The 22,962-nt window shown below is 45.6% G+C and overlaps 1 protein-coding gene across 1 annotated transcript in view; it reads right to left on the reverse strand.

Annotated features, from left to right (window-relative positions):
• Positions 1-22,962, reverse strand: part of CNKSR2 (connector enhancer of kinase suppressor of Ras 2) — a 2,376,238-nt gene that overhangs the window by 740,964 nt on the left and 1,612,312 nt on the right. The window contains exon 12 of the mRNA XM_069639527.1: positions 15,819-15,896. Coding sequence (XP_069495628.1) covers positions 15,819-15,896 — 78 coding nt within the window. The remainder of the gene's footprint in view (positions 1-15,818; positions 15,897-22,962) is intronic.

Here is a 22,962-nt window from a genome sequence, read left to right on the forward strand (position 1 = left end):
AGGAAAAGAATGACATTATGGACTGGATGAATACATTTGAGTATGCATGTGAAGTTCAACAAGTTGACAATGCTGATACAATTGCCTGGTTACTCAGCAGACTGTCCCATTCCGGCTGCAGTGCCATCATGGAAATGTAGAAAGCTGAGAGAGCAGATTTTGCAATGTTGAAGCAAACTCTCATCTTAAAGTTTGGAAAGACTCCTGCCCAATACGTAAAAAGATTCAGAGAGTATAGGAAAAAAGAAGGTGGTACTTGGGTATCTTCTGTAACTGAATCCTTAAAAAACTTGACTGGCTGGGTCGAAGGATATAGGGTTTCTACCTTTGAAGATATGATAAGTCTTGTCATGCTGGAACATATTTTTGCATCTTCTTCTCCTGAGCTTAAGCAGCATTTGGCAGATTCAAAGGAGATGGATCCAGATTTAGGGGTGTCACATCGATTGTCGCATAAGGACAAGACTGTAACGCTCACCTGGCTCCCACGGAGGCGCTGGTCTGGTCTGGGTTGATGTGGCCTCTTCAAGCGTGATGCGCAGAATTCGGACCACCGATTGAACAGGACCCCCAAATCTTGCTTGTCTGGCCTGTAAGAATATCCTTCTGCAGAGGAGAAAGGGGATTAACTGTCTGCTGAATAGTGTGCTTGCTCCCCCCTTTTCCCCCTCGTTCTTTTCTGACTTCCTCCAAAACCACCGGTTTAAGCTCACCTTATGGTTTGGAAGGATGAACTCTCCATCCTGCTTCTGGTGCAGGGGCGCGCGTTCGTCCAGTTACTTCACTGGTTTTCAGAATGGCGCTGGCAAATCCACTTGACTTTTCTGAGCGATACGCTGTAAGTATGAAGATGCAAAAGTTCAAGTGTGAGCCTCCTTTTATGTTGTTTTTTTCTAACCTGTGATCTGTCCTTTATTTCAGGTGCAGAACATAGGCGATGCGTTGAGGGGTTAAATTGCCAGTGGTAAAATCAGGTGAGTTAGTGATGAGGGCGACCCCTCTAAATGTCTTTATAATTCCCCAGTAATGTCTTTTGTCCTTTCCCCATAGGGGCCGGGGTGCGGTAGCTGCCAAAAATGCGGCGCCGACCCCAGATGTGGAATGGCTCACCAAGAAAAGCCGGTAAGTAATATGGCTGAAAATTCGGCTTTCCTCTTGTGTTCCCTTGCTCACCTTTTGTCTCTTCTTCTCTCCCCTAGGTGCAGAGATGTGGCGACCGGTGCTGAGAGCCGCGATGGAGCCGGGCAGCGTCTCGGGAACAGGTGAGTGAAGCGCGGCGCTGCAGCGAGCAACGCAGTGCTTTTAAATGGAAGTCTTCCTTCAGGAATGCTGGCGTGAAGATTCCGGATGCATGTAAGAAGGTTGAATAAGTTCTTGGTTTTCACCTTTCTCTTCTCTTCTTTCCTTACAGGTGTTCCAGGTTCGAGGCGGGCGTGGCTGGAGTCCAGGTGCAGGAGCAGACACGGTGAGCGTTCAGCTGCTGGGATGCAGAACAACGCGAAGCATGTGTGGTTGTCCGGGCGTGGCTTAAATAGCCTTGGAAGAAGTTCCAGGTGAGTATTCTTCCACAGCCCCACCCAAGTAACAAAATAGTTCCTTCAGAAAAATAGTCCCTCCTAAGCCTCATTTGGCTTGGTTCTTCATGCAGCATGGTCTGCATCAGGTGAGTGTGCAGCATGGTCTGCTTCAGGTAAGTGCACCAAACACTTCCCCTTATGAGCCTGGCGCCTATGGCGCCAGGACTGATGTCCAGCATGAGCCTGGTGCCAACGGCGCCAGGACAGAGTCCAAAGAGCCCCTATAAAGGGCCGCTGGGCTTTTACCCGGGGGTGTGATGCCTGCTCCCGGGGGTGCTGGGCCTGGCCTGGTGCTCCGGGGGTAGGCATCATGACAGCACTCCCCCCCAAGGCCCCTCCCAAGGTCGTTCCCTCAGGAGGTTTCGGTTTGTTCGGGAAATTCCGATGGAACCTTTTTACTAGCCGAGGTGCATGTACGTGGTCGCTGGGTTCCCAAGATCTTTCCTGAGGCCCGTGTCCCTTCCAATCAATTAGATAGAAAAGTTTTGATTTTGAGATCTTAGAGTCCAAAATGTTCTTCACCTCAAATTCAGGCTCCCCATCTATCTGGATTGGATCTGGTGGCTTTATTAATCTGGTTCCTGGTTGCACTGGTTTCAAAAGCGACACATGAAAAACGGGGTGAATCCGCATGTTAGCTGGTAGATCTAGCTTGATTGCCACTGGGTTAATTATAGCTTTGATCGAGTAAGGGCCTAAATACCCTGGATTAAAAGTCTGAGGTCCCTTGAGCGATAAGTGTTTGGTAGCCAACCATACATGATCCCCTATTTGGTATGGAGGCGCCTCCTTTCGATGCAGATCCGCATTCTTTTTGTATGTCCCTTTCGCATGTTGTAAGTGTGCAGTAGCATCCATGAAGGCTTGAGTAATCGTTGAATGCAAATGGTCCACTGCGAGCATTTCGAGGCTCAAAGGTGAGTCCAAGTCAGAAGTATGAGGGTGATGTCCATATAGGGTGTAAAAGGGGCTCTGACCAGTTCCAGAGTGTATCGAGTTATTGTATGCATATTCAGCCACCCATAAAATATCCTTCCAATTACTCTCAGATTGGTGCAACATACATCGTAGATATTGTTCAAGGGTCTGGTTCGTTCTCTCCGTCTGACCATTGGTCTGTGGGTGGTGGCTGGTTGAGAGTCTTACGTCGATTTGTGCCAGTTGACAACACTTTTTCCAAAAATGAGAAATAAACTGGCTTCCCCGATCAGAGATTAGTATGGACGGGAATCCATGCAGACGGATGATATTTTCGAGGAATTCCTTGGCAAGAACAAAAGCTGAAGGTAATCCTTTCAACGGAATAAAATGGGCCATCTTGGAAAATAAATCCACCACAACCAGAATAGTATTGTATCCATTACAAGAGGGCAGGTCCGTGATAAAATCTAGTGACAAGGTGGGCCAAGGTGCTGGTGGAATGTCTAAGGGTTGAAGAAGACCGGCGAGTTTTTTTTTTTGACCTTTGTTTTGGGCGCAAACTCCACAGGACATCACGAAAGATTTAATATCCTTTCGCCAGGACGGCCACCAGAATTGTCGTTTAATTTTTTCCTCTGTTTTGGCAATGCCAGGATGTCCTTCCATCAGAGTATCCTTTTGATCCAATCCTGCAAGGCTGAAGAGTCCAGGAATAGTTTTACCTGTGCTTGAATGTCTTCAAGGGTTTGTAAAGTGGTTATCCCCAAGATTCTTTGTTCGGGAATTATCGGCACAGGTTCTGAGTTTGTGTCCATTTCTCCCATTCCAATTCGAGATAGTGCGTCCGCTTTGCCATTCTTACAGCCGGGACGGTAAGTGATTACAAAATCGAACTCAGCAAAGAATAAAGCCCATCGGAGCTGTCGTGAAGACTGAGCCTTGGCAGTTTTTAAATATTGTAAATTTTGGTGATCAGTGATCACGGTGATTGTATGCCTGGCGCCAAGAAGATAATGCGCCAAGCCTTAAAGGCGGACATAATGGCTAATAATTCCTTATTGGTGATTGCATAATTTATCTCCGGCGGCGAGAACTTTCTGGACCAAAATGCTACGGGATGCAGTTGGTTGGTTTCGGGATCTCTCTGAGACAGGACTGCTCCCATGGCTAAGCTGGATGCGTCGGTTTCGACTATATATGGGAGATCAGGACGCGGGTGTTTCAAAATAGGTGCAGACGTAAATTTAGCTTTTAATTCCTGATCCACCTGTTCAGCTTCCTCGGTCCGTTCAAAACATTTATTCTTCCGCAGGAGTGCAGTGATGGGTTGCACCACCCGTGAAAATTCCGGGATAAATCTGCGATAAAAATTGGCAAAACCAAGCATGCTTTGGACACCTTTCACCGAACTAGGTGATGGCCATTTGAGGATGGCATCCACTTTCCGTGAGTCCATTCGGACCCCTTTAGGTGTCAGGATGAATCCAAGAAACTCAACCTCGGTGGTATGGAAAATGCATTTTTCCAGCTTTGCAAACAGTTTGTGCTGGCGCAATTTCTCAAGGACGGCCCTGACATGTTTTCTATGATCTGATTCCGAAGAGGAGTACACCAGAATGTCATCGATATACACGACAACACAGACATCGATGAGTTCCCGAAGGACATCGTTCATGAAGAATTGGAAGGCAGCAGGCGCGTTGCACAACCCGAAAGGCATCACCTGGTATTCGAATAGTCCATATTTTATACGGAAGACCGTTTTCCATTCGTCGCCTTCTTTTACTTGTACCAGATGATAAGCCCTCCGGAGATCTAACTTAGTGTATATGCAAGCTTCCTTCAGCTGGTCAAGGAGTTCAGGGATCAAAGGCAGAGGGTAACGATTTTTAACAGTTATCTGGTTCAATGCGCGGTAATCGATACAAGTTCTAAGGTCGCCTTCTTTTTTTGGCACGAACAACAAAGCCGAGGATGCCGGAGACTTTGACGGGCGAATGAAACCATTGGCTAGATATTGATCTAAATATTGTCTCAAATGCAGATTCTCTGGCTCAGTAAGGGCATAAATCCTGCTACAAGGGGGTTGTGCACCGGGCACCAGATTGATTTGGCAATCGTACGATCTGTGAGGAGGTAACGTGTTGGCCTGTTCCTTTTGGAAGACGTCCTGAAAGTCTTGGTATTCCGGAGGTAGTTGCATGGAGACAGAGGTTACTGATGCTAGACTGATCTTCAGATTTTCTGGGTAGCACGTTCGTGCACACTCCGGAACGGTTTTTCTCTTTGCTCGCCAATCAATTCGAGGATTATGTGTCTCTAACCAAGGGATTCCGAGAATAACCTGAAACTGTGGAGCCTTGATTACATCAAACACAACTGCCTCCCGATGGCCGTCCGGACCTACAAGTGTCACCTCAGCTGTGGAATGTGTTACCGGTCCCGAGGCAATTTCGGTTCCATCAACTGTGGTGATGACATCTTTGCTGGTTTTAGGATGCAGAGGGAGGTTAATCCTGGAGACCAATTCACAATCCACTTAGTTTCTTATAGCCCTACTATCGATGTATGCCTTTATTGCATGCAACCGCTTAGGCTGCTCTGGATCTACGAGGACCATTGGCACAATGAAATGCGAGGTCTGAGAGTTCGTTTTCAAGCTCGGCAAGCGGACCCCTATGCTTGTCGGGCTGGGTCGTTTCCCGATACAGAGGTTTCATGGATTTTATCAGCGGCTCCGACCACCTTCCTGGGCAGCCTTGCCGGGCAATCTCGTAGAAAGTGTCCAGAGGAACCACAATAAAGACATAAGTGCATCTGCCGTCTTCTTTCACGTTCCTTTTGCGTTAAAGGTCCTTTAACTCTTCCGATTTGCATTGGCTCAGAGGCTTCATCCCCCTTGAGGTTAAGCGTGGGTCTTGACTAACACCCGGGTCTCAAACTTGGACCGTTCTGCTTTTCTGTTTTGCAGTCTGTGATCCAATTGGACCACTAAGTCTATATATTCTGAGCATTCTTGGGGTGGATTTACAACTTGGGCCAGGACATATTTAAGTTCTCCGCGTAGACCTCGATAAAATAACGTGATTCTTTTATCCACTGGCCACCCAGTTTCCACAATTACTCTATTAAAGGTTGCAATGTAGGAAAGGAGGTCTTGATTGCCCTGTCGCAGAGATAGAAGCTCGTCATCTAGAGCCTGCCCCTGGGAGTGACGAGCAAATAACCTTTCCATGTTTGCTTGAAATCCTTGAAAATCACGAAGAATCGGGTCATCTTGAGTTACCAGTGGAACTGATTAATCGGCAGCACTGCCGCTGAGATATGACAATACAAAGGCTACCTTGGTCTGGTCATTAGGGAAGGCCCCAGGTCTGCACAGGAAATGCAAACGACACTGATTCATGAATACGGCGAATCGTTTGGGGTCCCCAGCAAAGCGTTCGGGTGGGGCCAGCGGCATGTTTCCAGGTAGATTAATCTGCACCGGGTTACTGGAAAGCACAGGAGCGGGGTTCCCTCCGTAACCGGGTAAAGGAGTTTGTCCAGCTTGACCTTGCAAAAGCTGTGTAGCCAGGTCACCAGCTCTTTCCTTTGTTACAATCACTTCCCTCGTGAGAGCATTAGTCTCTTGACGAGCGGCGTGTACTTCGGCCCGTAATTCCCCCAGTAGTTGGGCCAACTGGTCAGTCTCAGAAGTTTCCATAGCGCCTGGGTGGGAATTTGTAGGAAGGCTTCGTGTTCTGTAACGCTCACCTGGCTCCCACGGAGGCGCTGGTCTGGTCTGGGTTGCTGTGGCCTCTTCAAGCGTGATGCGCAGAATTCGGACCACCGATTGAACAGGACCCCCAAATCTTGCTTGTCTGGCCCGTAAGAATATCCTTCTGCAGATGAGAAAGGGGATTAACTGTCTGCTGAATAGTGTGCTTGCTCCCCCCTTTCCCCCTTCGTTCTTTTCTGACTTCCTCCAAAACCCCCGGTTAAAGCTCACCTTATGGTTTGGAAGGATATGAACTCTCCATCCTGCTTCTGGTGCAGGGGCGCGCGTTCGTCCAGTTACTTCACTGGTTTTCAGAATGGCGCTGGCAAATCCACTTGACTTTTCTGAGCGATACGCCGTAAGTATGAAGATGCAAAAGTTCAAGTGTGAGCCTCCTTTTATGTTGTTTTTTCCTAACCTGTGATCTGTCCTTTATTTCAGGTGCAGAACATAGGCGATGCGTTGAGGGGTTAAATTGCCGGTGGTAAAATCAGGTGAGTTAGTGATGAGGGCGACCCCTCTAAATGTCTTTATAATTCCCCAGTAATGTCTTTTGTCCTTTCCCCATAGGGGCCGGGGTGCGGTACCTGCCAAAGATGCGGCGCCGACCTGAGATGTGGAATGGTTCACCAAGAAAATCCGGTAAGTAATATGGCTGAAAATTCGGCTTTCCTCTTGTGTTCCCTTGCTCACCTTTTGTCTCTTTTCAGGAATGCTGGCGTGAAGATTCCGGATGCAGGTAAGAAGGTTGAATAAGTTCTTGGTTTTCACCTTTCTCTTCTCTTCTTTCCTTACAGGTGTTCCAGGTTCGAGGCGGGCGTGGCTGGAGTCCAGGTGCAGGAGCAGACACGGTGAGCGTTCAGCTGCTGGGATGCAGAACAACGCGAAGCACGTGTGGTTGTCCGGGCGTGGCTTAAATAGCCTTGGAAGAAGTTCCAGGTGAGTATTCTTCCACAGCCCCACCCAAGTAACAAAATAGTTCCTTCAGAAAAATAGTCCCTCCTAATCCTCATTTGGCTTGGTTCTTCATGCAGCATGGTCTGCATCAGGTGAGTGTGCAGCATGGTCTGCTTCAGGTAAGTGCACCAAACACTTCCCCTTATGAGCCTGCCGCCTATGGCGCCAGGACTGATGTCCAACATGAGCCTAGCGCCAACGGCGCCAGGACAGAGTCCAAAGAGCCCCTATAAAGGGCCGCTGGGCTTTTACCCGGGGGCGTGATGCCTGCTCCCGGGGGTGCTGGGCCTGGCCTGGTGCTCCGGGGGTAGGCATCATGACAAAGACTCATCCTGGTAAGCAGGAGGAAGGGAAAAAGTCCAAAGATAAGGAGGGTGGGGAAACTGATAAATCTTCTTCCCATAAAGGCCACAAAAAGAAAAATAAGGGTACGACACAAGAGAACTCACAGGGTAGTGGCGGTCAGCCTCCGAAACAGAACTCTGGTTATAATAAGCCTCCCTATGTGAACAGACCCAATGGATCTTATTTTGCTTGTGGAGCAACTGATCACGTGAAGGGGGATCCCAGATGTAAGGTCAAAACCTTGGGGGTCCACTCTGCTAATCTGGCCTTCTCCTCCTACGAGGAAGAATAGATTACCGGAGCATCCTTCTACTTAGACTTCTTCCCCACTGGGATAGAAGCTGAGGTAGTTTTAGTTTCCCTGGGTTCCTGGGAGCCTAAAGTCTCAGAGGCTTATGCTAGGATTCCAGATAACACCAAGCACTACTTTAAAGACGGTGTGCTGATCAATGGAGTAGAAACTCCAGCTCTTAGGGATAGTGGGTGCAGTCAGACTGTAGTGGATTCTACCTTGGTAGACCCAGAGGAAGTTTCCAGAGCTACTCTGATGCCCACTAAGTTGGCTGACGGCCCACCCTCATGTTCCCAGTAATACCTGTAAATCATATTATCAATGGTACAGCAGTCAGGGTTCCAGTGAGCATTCAGAGGAGTGCCCCAGGAAAGGTCTTGTTGGGCAATGATCTCAGAGCTTTAGGGCTTATGGGAGATACTGCTGACAGACCCTGCACAAGGTCTCAAATGAGGGCAGCACTGGCCAAGACCAATGCCCTGCCCCAGGCAAAGGGGAACCCCAAGGCTAAAGGAGTCAAAAAACCAAAAAGAGGGAAAGAGAATATTCCCCCTAACTCGCCTACCACTGAGGTGGAGGTAGTTGGTCAATCACCCGGACCTGACGACGAGGTGGTGATGCCTGAAGTGTTTGACCCCAATGACCATCCTGAACTAAACTATTTGTTAGTAGAAGGTGGTCCTGACAGGGAAGAACTCAGTAAAGGCCAACATGAGTGCCCATCTCTGGAAGGCCTAAGGAGACAGGCCTGCTCCCAGCTTGAGGGTGAACCTCCTGGGAAGCATCGGATTTATTGGGAAGGTGGGCTCCTGTATAGTGAGCCTACAGAGTCTACACAAGGAGACCATAGGTGGTTGGTGGTTCCCCTTGCTGTAAGACCCTTCCTCCTGCAGCTGGCGCATGAAGTGCCCCTTGCTGGTCACCTTGATATTAAGAGGACCAAGCAAAGGTTATCCATGCACTTCTACTGGCCCAATAGGGGGGTGCAAGTAGAAAGTCACTGCAGGAGTTATGCCTCCTGCCAGTTATCTGGTAAGAGTGGTTCAACAATCCAAGCACCATTGGTACCACTCCCAGTTGTGGGAGTACCATTTGAGAGGGTAGGGATCGACATGGTTGGTCCCCTTGACCCCCAAACATCCTCAGGCAATAGGTTTATCCTGGTGCTGGTCGACCACACCACCAAGTATCCTGAGGCCATCCCATTGAAAACTGTGACTGCCAAGTCAGTTGCAAAAGCTTTACTTGGTATCTTTACTAGGGTTGGCTACCCTAAAGAAGTTGTGCCTGACAGAGGCAGCAACTTTATGTCTAAGTATATGCAGGCTATGTGGAAAGAATGTGGGGTCACCTATAAGTTTTCTTCCGCATACCACCCCCAGACCAATGATCTGGTGGAACGGTTTAATAGGACCTTGAAAAGTATGATTGGTGCTCTGGAAGAACTTCAAAGAAGAAAATGGGATCTTCTTTTACCATGCTTACTGTTTGCCTACAGAGAGGTACCACAAGAGGGTGTTGGCTTCTGCCCCTTTGAACTTCTGTTTGGTCACCCTGTGCGGGGACCCTTAGCCATAGTCAAGGAGGGATGGGAGATGCCCACTCCCCCTATTACTACCAACGTAGAAGACTATGTGTTAGGGCTCAGAAAAAGGATGGTACTCCTGATGGGTCTGGCTAGTGACAAGTTGAAGGCAGGACAAGCTCTGGTGAAACATTGGTATGACCAGAAAGCTTTCCTCATCAACTTCACACCTGGTCAGCAAGTCCTGATCATGAATCCCATAAGGCCTAGAGCTTTACAGGATAAGTGGTCAGGCCCTTACACAGTGGTGGAGCCCTTGGGCGAGGTCAACTATTTAGTGGACCTTGGAAGGCCTGGACAGGCTCCAAAAGTGTTCCATGTACATAGGCTGAAGGCTTTCATCCCAAGAGTTGAAATCGCAGCACTGTTATTGGCTTCAGATATTGAGGAAGAGGAGTCTGAACCTCTCCCTGACCTTATTCAAAGCAGTCCTTCAGATAGCTCCTTTGAGGGTGTCCAAGTGACTCCTCAATTGACTTCTGATCAGCAGACTGAGGTGAAAAGTTTGCTTAGGCAATTTTTCCCCCTGTTTTCAAAGTCCCCTGGTTTGACACCTTGGTGCAAACATAAAATAGACACAGGAGACAGTGTACCTACCAAAAGTAGGGGATACAGGATGTCAGACAAAGTGCGGTCTTACATTAAGACAGAGGTCAACAAGATGTTGGATCTTGGGGTCATTGAACCCTCCAGTCGTCCTTGGTCCAGCCCTGTGGTTTTGGTTCCAAAAGCAGGTACTTCTGAATTGAGGTTCTGTGTGAATTACAGGGCTCTGAATGCTGTCACCAGACAGATACACACCCCTTGCCTCAAACAGATGAGCTGGTGGATACCTTGGGTGCCTACAAGTACCTCAGCACGTTTGACCTCACTGCAGGCTATTGGCAAATAGCCCTTGCAGAACATGTCAAGGAGAAGACAGTGTTCTCAACTCCAGAGGGTCTTTACCAGTTCAGGGTAATGCCTTTTGGGTTGAAGAATGTACCTGCCACTTTCCAGAGGCCTGTGAATCATGTGTTGAATGGGTTGGATGAATTCTGTCTTGCATATCTGGATGATATAGCAGTTTTCAGTGCCACCTGGGAAGACCATGTGAAACACCTTGGGATTGTGTAACAGGCTCTTCAGAAGGTCCACCTGACCATAAAGGCCAGTAAATGCCAGATTGGACAAGGCTCAATGGTTTACCTTGGACATGAAGTAGGTGTAGGGAGGATACAGCCTCTACCCAGTAAAGTACAAGCAGTACAAGACTGGCCTACCCCCACTACACAGACCAAAGTGAGTGCCTTCTTAGGACTCACTGGGTATTACAGACATTTCATGGCAGACTATGGCACCATAGCTGCCCCTCTGTCTGCTCTCACCACTCCAAAGAAACCCAAGAAGGTAACTTGGACTGAAGAGTGTGAGAAGGCCTTCAATGTCTTAAAAGACACCTTGTGCCAGGCTCCTGGTCTCAGGGCCCCTGATTACCAAAGACCTTTTATCATGCAGACAGATGCCTCTGACACTGGGATAGGAGCTGTACTATCACAAGTAGATGAGAAGGGTAAGGAACACCCTATTGGCTTCATTAGTCGCCAGCTTAAGGACAGAGAGCTCAGATGGTCCACAGTAGAGAAAGCATGTTTCTCGGTTATGTGGGCGCTACGGAAGCTGATGCCCTACCTCTATGGGACCCACTTCACTGTGCAAATTGACCATAAGCCATTAAAGTGGCTAATGAACATGAAGGGAGAGAATCCACAGTTGCTTAGGTGGTCCATAAGTCTGCAAGGCTTTGACATCTCTATTGAGCATAGGCCAGGTGTCCAACATAGCAATGCTGATGGGTTGTCCAGAATGTTTAACCGACGTGAACAAGAAACTCATCCAGGGGTGGATTAGTTCCCCCTGTCCTTAGTGTGGGAGGGGCGAGTGTTAGGAAAGATTTCATATTTGAATATCATTTTCCCACAATGTGTCAACCCCCAAACTTTTTGCTGCTGTTTACACCCTGATCTAACCTTTGCCAGAGAAGTGCAGCCCTTCTCCGCACTCCTCTGGGCTTTTGCTCAATTCCTATGGGGAGTCATTTCCTCATGTTGCAGCTTTCGTGCAACATGTAACAAGAGTGCAATGTAACTTACTTTACCGCACTCTTGGGTCTCTAGTATTTCCAAAGGCATTAGAAACTCTTGCTGGACTTATTATGAACTGTGCAGGTGTGTCACGGACAGGACTGGTGGCAGCTATCATTTATCTTATGTTTTGAACCCTTTTTTGCCATGTTATCCGTGATTACCGCGTTTGGCACAAATAGGTGGCCTGGCTCCAAAATGGCCATGCCACGCGGTTCTTTGTCCTGTTCTTTGGCCATCTTGCCCCTTCACCTTCCCCAGGTCAAGCCAACCCAGGTCAGTCCTTATTTGGTCATGCACTTTCCCGCAAAAACCCAAAGCTTTCATGGGCTTCTGCATGCCTTGTGTATGTGCCTCCAGGATGTGGGCTGGGGTGTCTGTTCCCAATACACATCCTGAGTGCCAGAGAGTCTGGAGTGTCCTGAATGCATGGGACCACCATGGTCCGTGATTCGTCCACGTATGGAGTGAGTGTTTGTGAGAAGATCTCCCATTGGGTCCTCTCCGTTTTGGCGCGAAGGGAACTTTGGATAAGAGGAGGCCGAAAACACCACTACCAGGTCGATCTCCTGAGTTCACACCGAACAAGGGATAAGGAGCCAAGTATCCTGCAACAAGAAGCTGAGTCGAGCAACCGCTGGTGACCCGCTGGAAGGTTTGGCACCCTGAGCCCGCTGTCGTCCTGCGAGACCCCTCTGAATCTGATCGTCCTGGAAGGTCTGCGAAGACGCTTTGACCCATTGGAATAGTGGGACCAACTATTCTTGGCACCTTCATCAAACCCTGCAAGTAAGCCTCTTCGGAAGTGTCCCTGGGCCAACCAGTGGGCTGACCAGCTTACACGGGACGTTTGCTCTATCACCGCCGCCATTTAGGGGAAGCCCTCAAAACTTGGCCTACTGCTAGCTCTGTGTTCACGGCACTCTCACACCGAATTTCATACACTTGGCATTCCCAGGTCTGAAGTTAGACGAGTGCGCCCGGACCAGAGTAAACGCTGTTGCCATGTTGCCCTGCTGTGGTAATGACCTATGCACATTTGTTGCATTTGTGACCCCCTGGACCCTGAATCCTGCTACCGCGGAATCTACACGGTGTCGAGACGTCATGATTGTCGCATCCGAACCTGCCAGCAACGTGAACTGAACTGGCGAAGTCTGGGTCTGCGTGCGTCGGGGACCGGTGAGTAGTCCATACCCCAACCGGTGGCCCCTAGCGCTGGAACCCATTTCTTTTCTACCGCTGTTGCGAAACAGCGGATCAATCCCACACTCTCACCCTGCCTCTGCCCGCAAGTGGAGGTCTTGCTTGAGTAGTGGGTACTTGTTCTTCATCGCTTCATCCACCTTCCTGAACTGTCAGAGACCCTTGAAGAGACCCTATTTTGTCCATTGGCACAAGCGCGTGCATGTACTATTGAGCATAAGTCTCCTCTCTTCATAGGGCTTGGACTGCCTCCTAGTTAGGTGTATTTCTGATGTCGAACTGGGTCTAATGATTACTTGCACTGCCTGTTTTCGTCCACATCTAGGTGGTCTACATATTTCATGCTCCTAACTCCTTAGACCCCTCGGTCTTGTATATATATTGTATTGATTGTGATGTGTTGGTTTACTTTAGTATTATTGTGATTCTTTGCTATGGTCGATGTTACAAAGGCCTTGTAATAAATGTGTCTATATTTTTAATATAACACCTGTCTGGAGTAATTTGTAAGTGTCCTTGCTTTGTGTGCTCATTGAGGTCTTTCAGTCACCCTCACCCCTCTTGAGACTTGCCTGATCACAACCTCAGCGGTACCCCTTAAATCCGGCAGTAGCGCTATTACCGCCGTATTTAAGGGTCCGCTGAATTAGGGCTTCGGCGGATTTCGCCCCAGCTCTTGGCTGGGGGGAAATCCGCCGAAAATGTGCGCTATTACCTATGGCGGGAAATCCGCCGGCGGTAAGAGCGCAAATTTTCCCCATTGAGCCCAATGGGGAATGGGGCATTCCCGAATGGGCTCAATGTGGAATGGGGACTTCCAAGTCTGCCCAACTCGTGATCCTGCGCTATTAGCGCCGGGGGCTATGGCGGTCGCGCTAATAGCCCTCGTGCTAATAGCGTTAGCGTTACCGCCGGGGTCATGATCAGGCCCTTAGTCTTGACCGCCACCATCGCTACCCTGATTGGTCTGGCTTGTCCAGAGGTTACCCTGTTCCAAGAAAATAGGCTGGCCTTCTGAACCTCTGCCCCTCCAGGTCAGAGTTCATAAATCCATCTAAACAGTACCAGACATGAAACAGAAAGTTGCAAGTAAGAAGTGTTTGGGACACCATAATGCCCCAGAGTCTGTGAGGGACTGTTTGGCTCACCTGTAAGGTAAAACTGATCAAGAAGAGACATGGTAGGATGTTCTAACCCCAATGCCATTTGTTTACTTAACGTTAATCCCTTTTGTAACAAGAATATATCTACTAGAGAGTTTCAAGTTGTTTTTCAGTCATCTGGTGGCCCTTCTCAGTTACTCTTGAAAGATCAAATAACACTTAATTTAACTTTTCACAATTTCACAGGGTTTCCTGAGGTAACCCCCTATATATCAGTTGGAGGCTTTTGCCACGTTGTACAGGTATATATCTATTTAATGTTAACTATGGGTAATATGATATGATATGGCATTTAATACGCACCTGTATTCAAGTGTTTCATAATAGTATGATTTGCACAATAACAATTTATTTAGTTCAAATATTCTGTAATATGACTGATCTGGTGAAAGCGGGACTGTGGGGGGGGGGCTAGGCAATTTACTCATTCAACCGTCCTGTGCATAACAACATAAGAAAATGGTATTTCACTGGACCAAATATATGTTTGAATGCAGTGTTTCTTATAGTTACTTTAGCAACAGAAAGCCTCTACTAGAATAAGTCTATCTAAACCTAGTTTTCATTTCTATCCACAAGCTTTACAACTAAGTAAGTCTGAGTGGACCTAGCCAACAAGTGTTTCATGCTAATGGCCCAAATAAGAACAAAAACACACTTTCCCAAGAAAATATATTCTTGATATCGACCACAAAAATACCCCCAAAAATTGAATTCAGACACTTTGGCAACATTCCGATCTTTGTTTCTTTGTATTTGTATTTGGTTTATTTATAAAGCGCAACCAGGCCCAGGGGCATATCGGCGCGTACGTTTTTTGATCATGTTACATAAGAGTACAGTTACATTAGCAAGCAGTAGGCAACAGTTACAATAGTTGCGGTTACAAATAAATACATACATTGGTATTACAGGTACAAGCATACATGTTGCAATTAAGGCGGTGGGCCGAAGGCGAGACAGATAGTAATATTATTTACAATATGTACATTGGGTCGGCAGTAAATCTAAGCTCTAGGATATTGAGCTGTCAATGTGTCCAGGTCATGAAGCCAACGTTTGGTGTTGCGTTTAAATAGGTTGAAGGAGGGTACAGACCTGATTGGAACAGGTAGTGTGTTCCATAGCTTTGAGGCTTGTACAAGGAAACTAACTCCTCCCGAGTTATGGAGTTTGAATCTCGGTATAGACATAGTGTTAACTTGAGCTGTTCTAAGTGTTCTTGTAGATGTGTGTGGGGTATGTCCCCTCAAGCAATGTCCATCTGGATCTCATGTGAAGAATTACATGCTGCACATTTTATAGTTTAATGCTCTCCAAAAATGTTTTAAAATGTGCTGTGAGGTTTTGTTGAACACAAAAGAAGGCTTCCTCTTTGAGCAAACTAATATCCCCAATGCATTTCCTTGTCAGTTCCGACATGGAAAAACAAATTAAGTAACAAATTAGTTTTCTGATGGCGCCTGCTCCCGTCCGCACCTAAATCACCTCCTGATTTCTTTTCTTTTCTTTTTTCTACAAAACGTACCTTACAATAATGTGGTTCCTTTTATGGCTGTGGATTTTGTGCCAATCCTCTTTCCACTCTGGCTGCCAGAGAACTAGAAAGCGGGTACTCTTTTCTTTGCCTATGTATACTTAAAAGGCTGTAGATCCCTTAAATTGAGCCGTGTCATTAATGTTGGTTTGTCGCGCCTCTAATAATGCAGAATGCAAAATATGAGTGCACCATTCTGCCAGAGATTAGAAACTGAGCAACCTGATCATTTTATACCTCTCCAAATGCATGGGCAGATTGGCAACATGAGTGGAATATTCATCTCTTCAAATATGATTTACAATATAAATTATACCAGTCCCGGGGACTCCCTTGATTCTTGACTATGTACCTCTTCTACTGTCTCGTTTTAACTTGCTCGGTTCTTCATAGTCACCTCCCCAATTATATTCCACAGGCATCGAGATATCTCAACTTCCCTGCAAACCAAGGACAAAATAAAGCATACTTTAGATTACCAAGCACAAAATAAGGTCTGTTTCTGAATTAAACCATTTATATTGAACACACAAGCTCGTACTAAAGAGTATAGATTATAATACAAAGTAGATTCACCATATTTATATTTGGTCATTACTAATTTTGACTATGTAGAATATACAAATAACATAATGTGGCATTAATGAAAATAATTGTTGGCAAAACATGTCATAATTAAGTACAACCAAAAGCTCTTCAATGGGTATTAATGGCTTAAATGCAAGATGACAGCAACATGTCTGTAATGAACTCAAATGGGTCTATGAATTTGTGATGGACCACAGCAAATTAGTTTCCATTGAAGACACGACATTTTACACCCTTGTTTTCACACATCCCTTAACTGATAATTCATTGAAACTTGCCCATCAACTCATAGAAGACCATGTTCTCATGCTTGTACTAGTAAACTTGAATTCTTATGGAAAATTAGCTTGAACCTAATGCGTTGTGGACATTGTGACAAGTTCTTATTAAAAAGGGTAGAGGATCAGATCTGGGAAACGAGGGAAGCTTGGAATCACCACCCACTACTTGTAGTAGGTCCATAGGACGCAAATGGAGAATTCTTCCAGTTTTACCAGTCCATCCTTGACCTGTTGTATCCAACTAAATTGCCCAACATTAGAGACTCATTGGTAGAAAACCCACAAATGAGAGCCAACGTTGGGATAAGTAGATCCATAGCGCAGATAAAAGTGAAAGGATTATACATGGACAACCATGAACACTAAATTTAGCTGAGAGACTTCAAGCCAACGTATGGAAACAGCAAAGGGAAGCACCAAATTAGGTTAGAGCATTAGATCTACCAGTAGGGTTGGCAGGTACCGCAGGAAACAAAACAAACATGAATATATATATATATATATATATATATATATATATATATATATATATATATATATATATATATATATAATACTCAGGTATGTTTCTATACTCAGATGATGCAATTTATCAGTGTTAGGTTGCACTATGATGTCCAAATCGCAAACTGCTCTTCTGTGTGCCCTTTCACTTCAATAACAGCTATCATTTTAACAAACAAAATGAGCACAGTTCTATGCATTCACCTTCCACTATGACAAACATTCGGAATAATTTCAAGTTACCTCTTTCAAACACCATGGGCCTCATTACAATTATGGAGGTAGCCATGCTGCTTTTAGTTGCATGGGTACCTTCATACTGGGTACCGGGTCCCGGTTCCTTGAATGGGGAAATACCGGGCCATTCCGACATTGGAGGGCCCAGTATTTCCCCATTCAAGGAAGCCAGACCTGGTACATCCCCATTCCCATTTGAGCCCCCACAGGGGTTTGCATCCCGGTCTGCATGCGGGTGCCGCTAAGGACATCTGGTTTTACCCAGCGTCCTTTGCGGGTCCCGCGAGCAGACCTCGTAATGAGGCGGTAGAGGATTAACGGGGCTTGCAGCTTTACCAGCACCGTTAACCCTCTACCGCCAGGGTCATAATGAGGCCCCATTTCTTTTTACACAAGGCACAGCAGTTCCAGTGTCTATGGACAGTTAATTGCCAGCTCAACGTTTCATCTCTAAAGAGTAAAACGTTTCGGGATGAATGCCTCCTTACAAGGTAAAACTGCAAGTAGGGGCTGTAATTTTGCATTGTAATTATGCTAGTGCACAATCTTATGACATCATAGGGACTCTGCAATGGACACTCTGCAATGGAACAAGGTTGACAATTACATGCCTACAAAGACACATCATAGAGGCCTGTGTAATTGATGAATTAAACTTAGATACTCTTCTTATACTGCGCAAATCTCTTAATGCATCTGAAACAAATATACCTTTCAAATTAAAAAGAAGACACTTTCCGATATGTTTAGCCTTTTCATTGAGCCTTAATAAGTCGCAGGGGCAGACTTTTGACACAATATCCCTATACCTTCCGAAACCTGTATTTAGTCATGGGCAACTAAATGTTGCTCTCTAAAGAGTTTGATCATTCGGCTGATTAAGTGTTGTATCTGAGTATAACCAGATTGTTAATTGTGTTTACAAAGAAATATATGAATTAATAAATAAATAAAAGTGCAATGATATTTAATGAATAACCTTTAACATATCCTAGAATGGTGTATGTTACACCAGGTGCAGTTATTAATTGAGAAAACAAATAACATTAATCAATGAAGTTAGTAGTCAGCCTATGCAGTATGCCCAGCAGACCATGTGCACACATGAACCTGAGACCGGAATGTTTGGGGATACAGAGGAGGAACATATTAGTAGACAAGCAGGAGCCACCTGGTTGGCTTGTGGAATCCTCAGGACAGATCTGACAAACAGGTGATTGAACTGTCTCTACAAGGGATCAGTCAGCATTACCTCAGGGGACTATTACAAACAGTTGAGGAAAAAATTTCAAATTCAGGCAAACAATCTCCATAATCAGCACATTTTGGGATGCGGTTTGACATGGGTCAGTGGTGGCAGGCACCACAGGTGGGCCTGTATGAGTATAAAAGAGTCCTGCTTCTTACCACAGGTGTGGGGTAAGCCTGTTGGAGTTAGATGGTGGAAGAAGTCAGTGCAGAAAAGAGCTGGCAATGCAGCGGGGTGAGAAGGCAGAATGGCAAAAAGGAGGAGGATGAGTAGGAAATGAAGAAAAGAGGAGGCGGAGGAATAGAAGGAAGAGGAGGGTGGAGGAAAGGAATGGTTCAAAAGGTAAGATTCGAAATATCTGGGAAGAGTGGAACAGACATAGATGAAGGTGGGGGAGAAGAGAGGAACACAGAGAATGCATTGCAAAAAGGAACTTAATTTTTGTACCATTTGTTTTTTTAATAGAATGCTTTGCTCAGACCTCGTCTTTTGAAATTCCAATAGTTTGAACATTATTACAACGCGTGCATTTGTAATTTCCATATGTTAGATCTTCAATCATGCTCAATTAAAGTTGGTTATGAGCTGCATTTGTAGGAAGCGTCTATGCATCGCAGGTGAGAGATGAAATCATTATGATTGTGTTTCCTTTACCTAGCGTTCTTCTGTTTCCATTTCAATTTTTGTTTAAACTGGCAAAAAGTACCTATTCTATGAACAGGCTCTGTAGACAGACATGACAACACTCATCAATTGTTGAAAATCAATGATCCCGTAGGTCGCTGTTTCGATTTGCTTATCGCTTGATGTGCTTTGCACTCTGAAGTAAACTGCAGTGAGAATGGGTGCATGCGGCTGGCTGACATACCCCAGAGCAGACTTTGGGAGGAGGCGAGAGTTGGTGTAGCATACTGGATCCTTCTGTGCTCTCTCAGATTTCAGCACCTTCCCAGATGAGAAGGTTGCCTGAAATTGGAAAAACATCAATGTGGTTGTTGAAGGACCAGTCTCGACACGAGAAATATAACTCACAGTCCCATCACATTTCAAAGCACTAGGATGCATGGTTTCAGAGATATTTGCTCCACAATGCACTGCAACGAGTTGCACCACGCCAGGGTGAGATGACAGGTGGTATGGCCCTGGCATGGTGCAGCTCATTGCAGTGCACTGAGGTGCAAATATCTTGTAAACTGTGCATCCTAGGGCCTTGAAAAATGATGGGACCTAGAGTTTTGTTTCTCGTGTTGAGACTGGTCGTTCTACGACCAGATTGATTTTCTGCCGATTTCAGGCAACCCTCTCATGTGTGAAGGTGCTGAAATCCAGGGGAGAGGGGTGGGTGTCCAAATGATATGTAGCCAGTCATGTCCAGAGGGACCTAACAGATAACTGTACAAAATGTGGTGCAGATTGGTTAAACAGTGTGGAGTTGTATAAGTAACAACTCTTTGCCAAACAACAAACACACAAACACATTTAGAGTTTTGCTGGAATCCGGGGAAAGGGGTGGGATATCCAAAAGTCACATAGCCAGTAATGTCCAGAGGGTCCTAACAGCTAACTATGCAAAATGTGGTGCAGATTGGTGAAACGGTGCAGAATTGTATAAGGAAATGCTTTGTCAAGCCACAAACCCACAAACAAATTTTAACTAGTGCTGAAATCCGGGTAAAGGGGTGGGGTGTCCACATGTCATGTAGCCATTAATGTTTGAAGGCTCCTAACAGGTAACTATGCACATTTCAATGCATATTGGTGACACAGTGTGGAATTTTACAAGGAACAACGTTTGCCAAACGACATACCTACAAGCAAATTCAGAGTTTTGCTGAAATCCGGGGAAAGGGGTGGGGTGTTCAAATGTCCTGTAGCCAGTAATGTCTGGAAGGTCCTAATAGGTAACTATGCAAAATATGGTGCAGATTGGTGAAACAGTGTGGGATTTTATAAGGAACAACATTTTGCCAAAAACCCAGCCACAAACACACACATGTTTGCTTTTATAAATATAGATGTATAGAGGTGATCACTGTCTCTTCGCCAGGATTTCTATTGCACTCAGAGAGCATCTCAGTAATACTATGTGGTAAACATACATCTGCATATTGTGACATGGTCAGGGACTTAAACATGTCAAGGGGTAGCAGGGACCCCCTCCCCAACATGGACTAGGTGGCTTACAGGGGCAGAGCTTATTGTGCCCCAGAGGTGGGTGAGATAGTTAGGAGGGTCAGTCCCTGACTGCCCTAAGTGTGTGTTGTCGTGTCACAGTATTGGCACATTTGTCTCGATTGTAATGTCTTGCAAGCACCTTGCTGGCCATGCTTTTTCTGTTTTCTTTCTGAAATATGCATTCCAGAAGAGCCAGGGGGCTGCTGAAAGAATCCTGATCAGAGAACTGTGAGAGGACGGAAGACAAAGGCTTCCATTCATTGCTACAACAGCAGAAAAGAAGACCAACTTATTTTTTATTTATTTTTGAATTTGTAAAGTGCACTGCAGCCCATAGGTATCGAGGTGCTGTTGCAAGCAAATGACTTAGTTACAGCTTTATGGAGGATCGCTCAAAGGTTACAGAGAGCAGAACCTGTCATAGTGAGCCTGAGACAAATTACAGGTGTACAACAAGCAACATACACAGTAATGTAGCAGTACAGGTAAGCAAGTTGAAGTGGCCGGGCGGCCACCAAAGACTAGGGGCAATTTACACAAAAATGGCAGGTTTTTACGGCCTTCCTGAAAGCTGTGTGTGACTCAATGCTCCTTATGTTTGTTGGTAGGGTGTTCCATTGAGAGTCGGCAATGAAGGGGAAGCTCGAGCCACCTGACTTACATAGCAGAGAGAGCCCACACAACTGACTAGTCCTTTCCCCTTGGTAAATGGGGGGCACTGAAAAGGTGGCGGACCCTAGATGCATTTTAAATGTTGCCCACTGAAACCCAGTCCTCTAGGGGCGAGATAGAATTAGACCAGTTGACAGCACCAACCAGTGTGAAATGGCGGGTGGACTGAAGCATGGTAGACTTGGTTATAACAACCCAGTCAAACAGAGAAAAGACTAAAGTTATTCAGGTGAGGTCAAGGATGAAGGTGGGGAAGGAGTGGAAGATGCTGTGAGGGAGGAGAGAGGGGGGAGAGAGAGAGAGAGAGAAAGAGAGAGAGAGAGAGAGAGAGAGAGAGAGAGAGAGAGAGAGAGAGAGAGAGAGAAAAAACATGACATCCTCTTAGGAGAAGCCAGGAAAAGGATCCCTTTAGAGGGAGAGAGATAGATAAGGCTTAGGCCTTTAGCCCTCCCTTATAACATCTTAGACTTAGATAGTGGGGGCTACAATGCTTTAAATCCTAGACTCAAAAATGTGTTGTTTTTGGGAATGGGGACATCTGGGCTAGCGTCCAGGGAGCCCAATCAAATGTAGATCAAAGGCCAGGGCACAGTTTTGTCCATGTCCACTACAACATCCCGGGAAGTCTATTTTTATACATTGTACAATCTGGTCAAATGTTATCTTCCCTTTTCCCTTTTCTGATGATTATTAAGGCCACCTGTGACAATATGTTCTTTCTGGGTTAGGCATGTCCTCATATGTTCCATACAGTATAGAGAAATCATTCCAATGGATCTACTTCACGTGATAGCACCTGCGCCTCAGAGTGCACATTCATCCCTCATAATGTTTAGCTTTGGTAGTGTTGTTCATGGAAATTCAAGCATTACAAAAAAGCCTCAAATCTGAGGGAATCACTGATTGTGATTGTTGTTTTTTAAATGGTGGTTCAGCATTATATGATTTGGGGCAGACCCATATTGGAAATAAATGAAAATATTTATTGATTAATTTAATCATTGGTATTCTCAAAAGGTATACGTCACTTGAGAGTAAGCAGTTGGATGAGTTAGCTCTTTGCTGGATCTGTTAAAAGTCAGATGTTTTTATTTATTTATTTATTTAGTTATTTGTTTACAGACAGAAAGGAAAATGCTCTTTTGATAACAAGAGAACGTACAATCGATAAGAAATCAGATTTGATGGAAAGCAGTGAGCTTTTTACAATGGGGTGAGTTTGAGTGACATTCTGACCAGGTTGTGGAAGTGATTCAATGTTCAGTTCAACAACTTTATTTCGACAAGTAAAATCATAAAAGCACACATACCGTAAAACATCATAAAGTGCATAAAATCCATAAAAATGGCTTCGTTTAACATTAAAATTACAAATACATGTTTTCAAAAGTGATTGAAAGCCATCCACCCCGTCTGCTTCTGCAGTCTTTCTCCAAGCCTACTTAAGATATTTGCAGGTGGCAAACACTGCAGGCTTATCAGCACTATTCAAACACATTGCAAATGCCCCCATGAGTGTCCTACAGTCGCAGGCCAAACAAAGAGGTTTCAAAACATGTTTCCTCAACGGCAGTGTGACCGGACATAACATAAAAAAATTATTCAAGTCCTCATCCGCGTTATTACACAACGAACACACAGGAGATAAGTCACTATGCCATCTTTGTTTCAATGCTGCCGTAGGCAAGATCCCGAAGCAAAACTTTATGTACAATGACCTTTTTGTATTTAGGATTTAAATAGTCAAGATAACCCTTGTATCCTTCCTGTTTTTAATAGGTACATAGCGT

The sequence above is a fragment of the Ambystoma mexicanum genome, chromosome 7q (assembly GCF_040938575.1).
Source record: "Ambystoma mexicanum isolate Mex_15411 chromosome 7q, UKY_AmexF1_1, whole genome shotgun sequence".
Taxonomy (NCBI): domain Eukaryota; kingdom Metazoa; phylum Chordata; class Amphibia; order Caudata; family Ambystomatidae; genus Ambystoma; species Ambystoma mexicanum.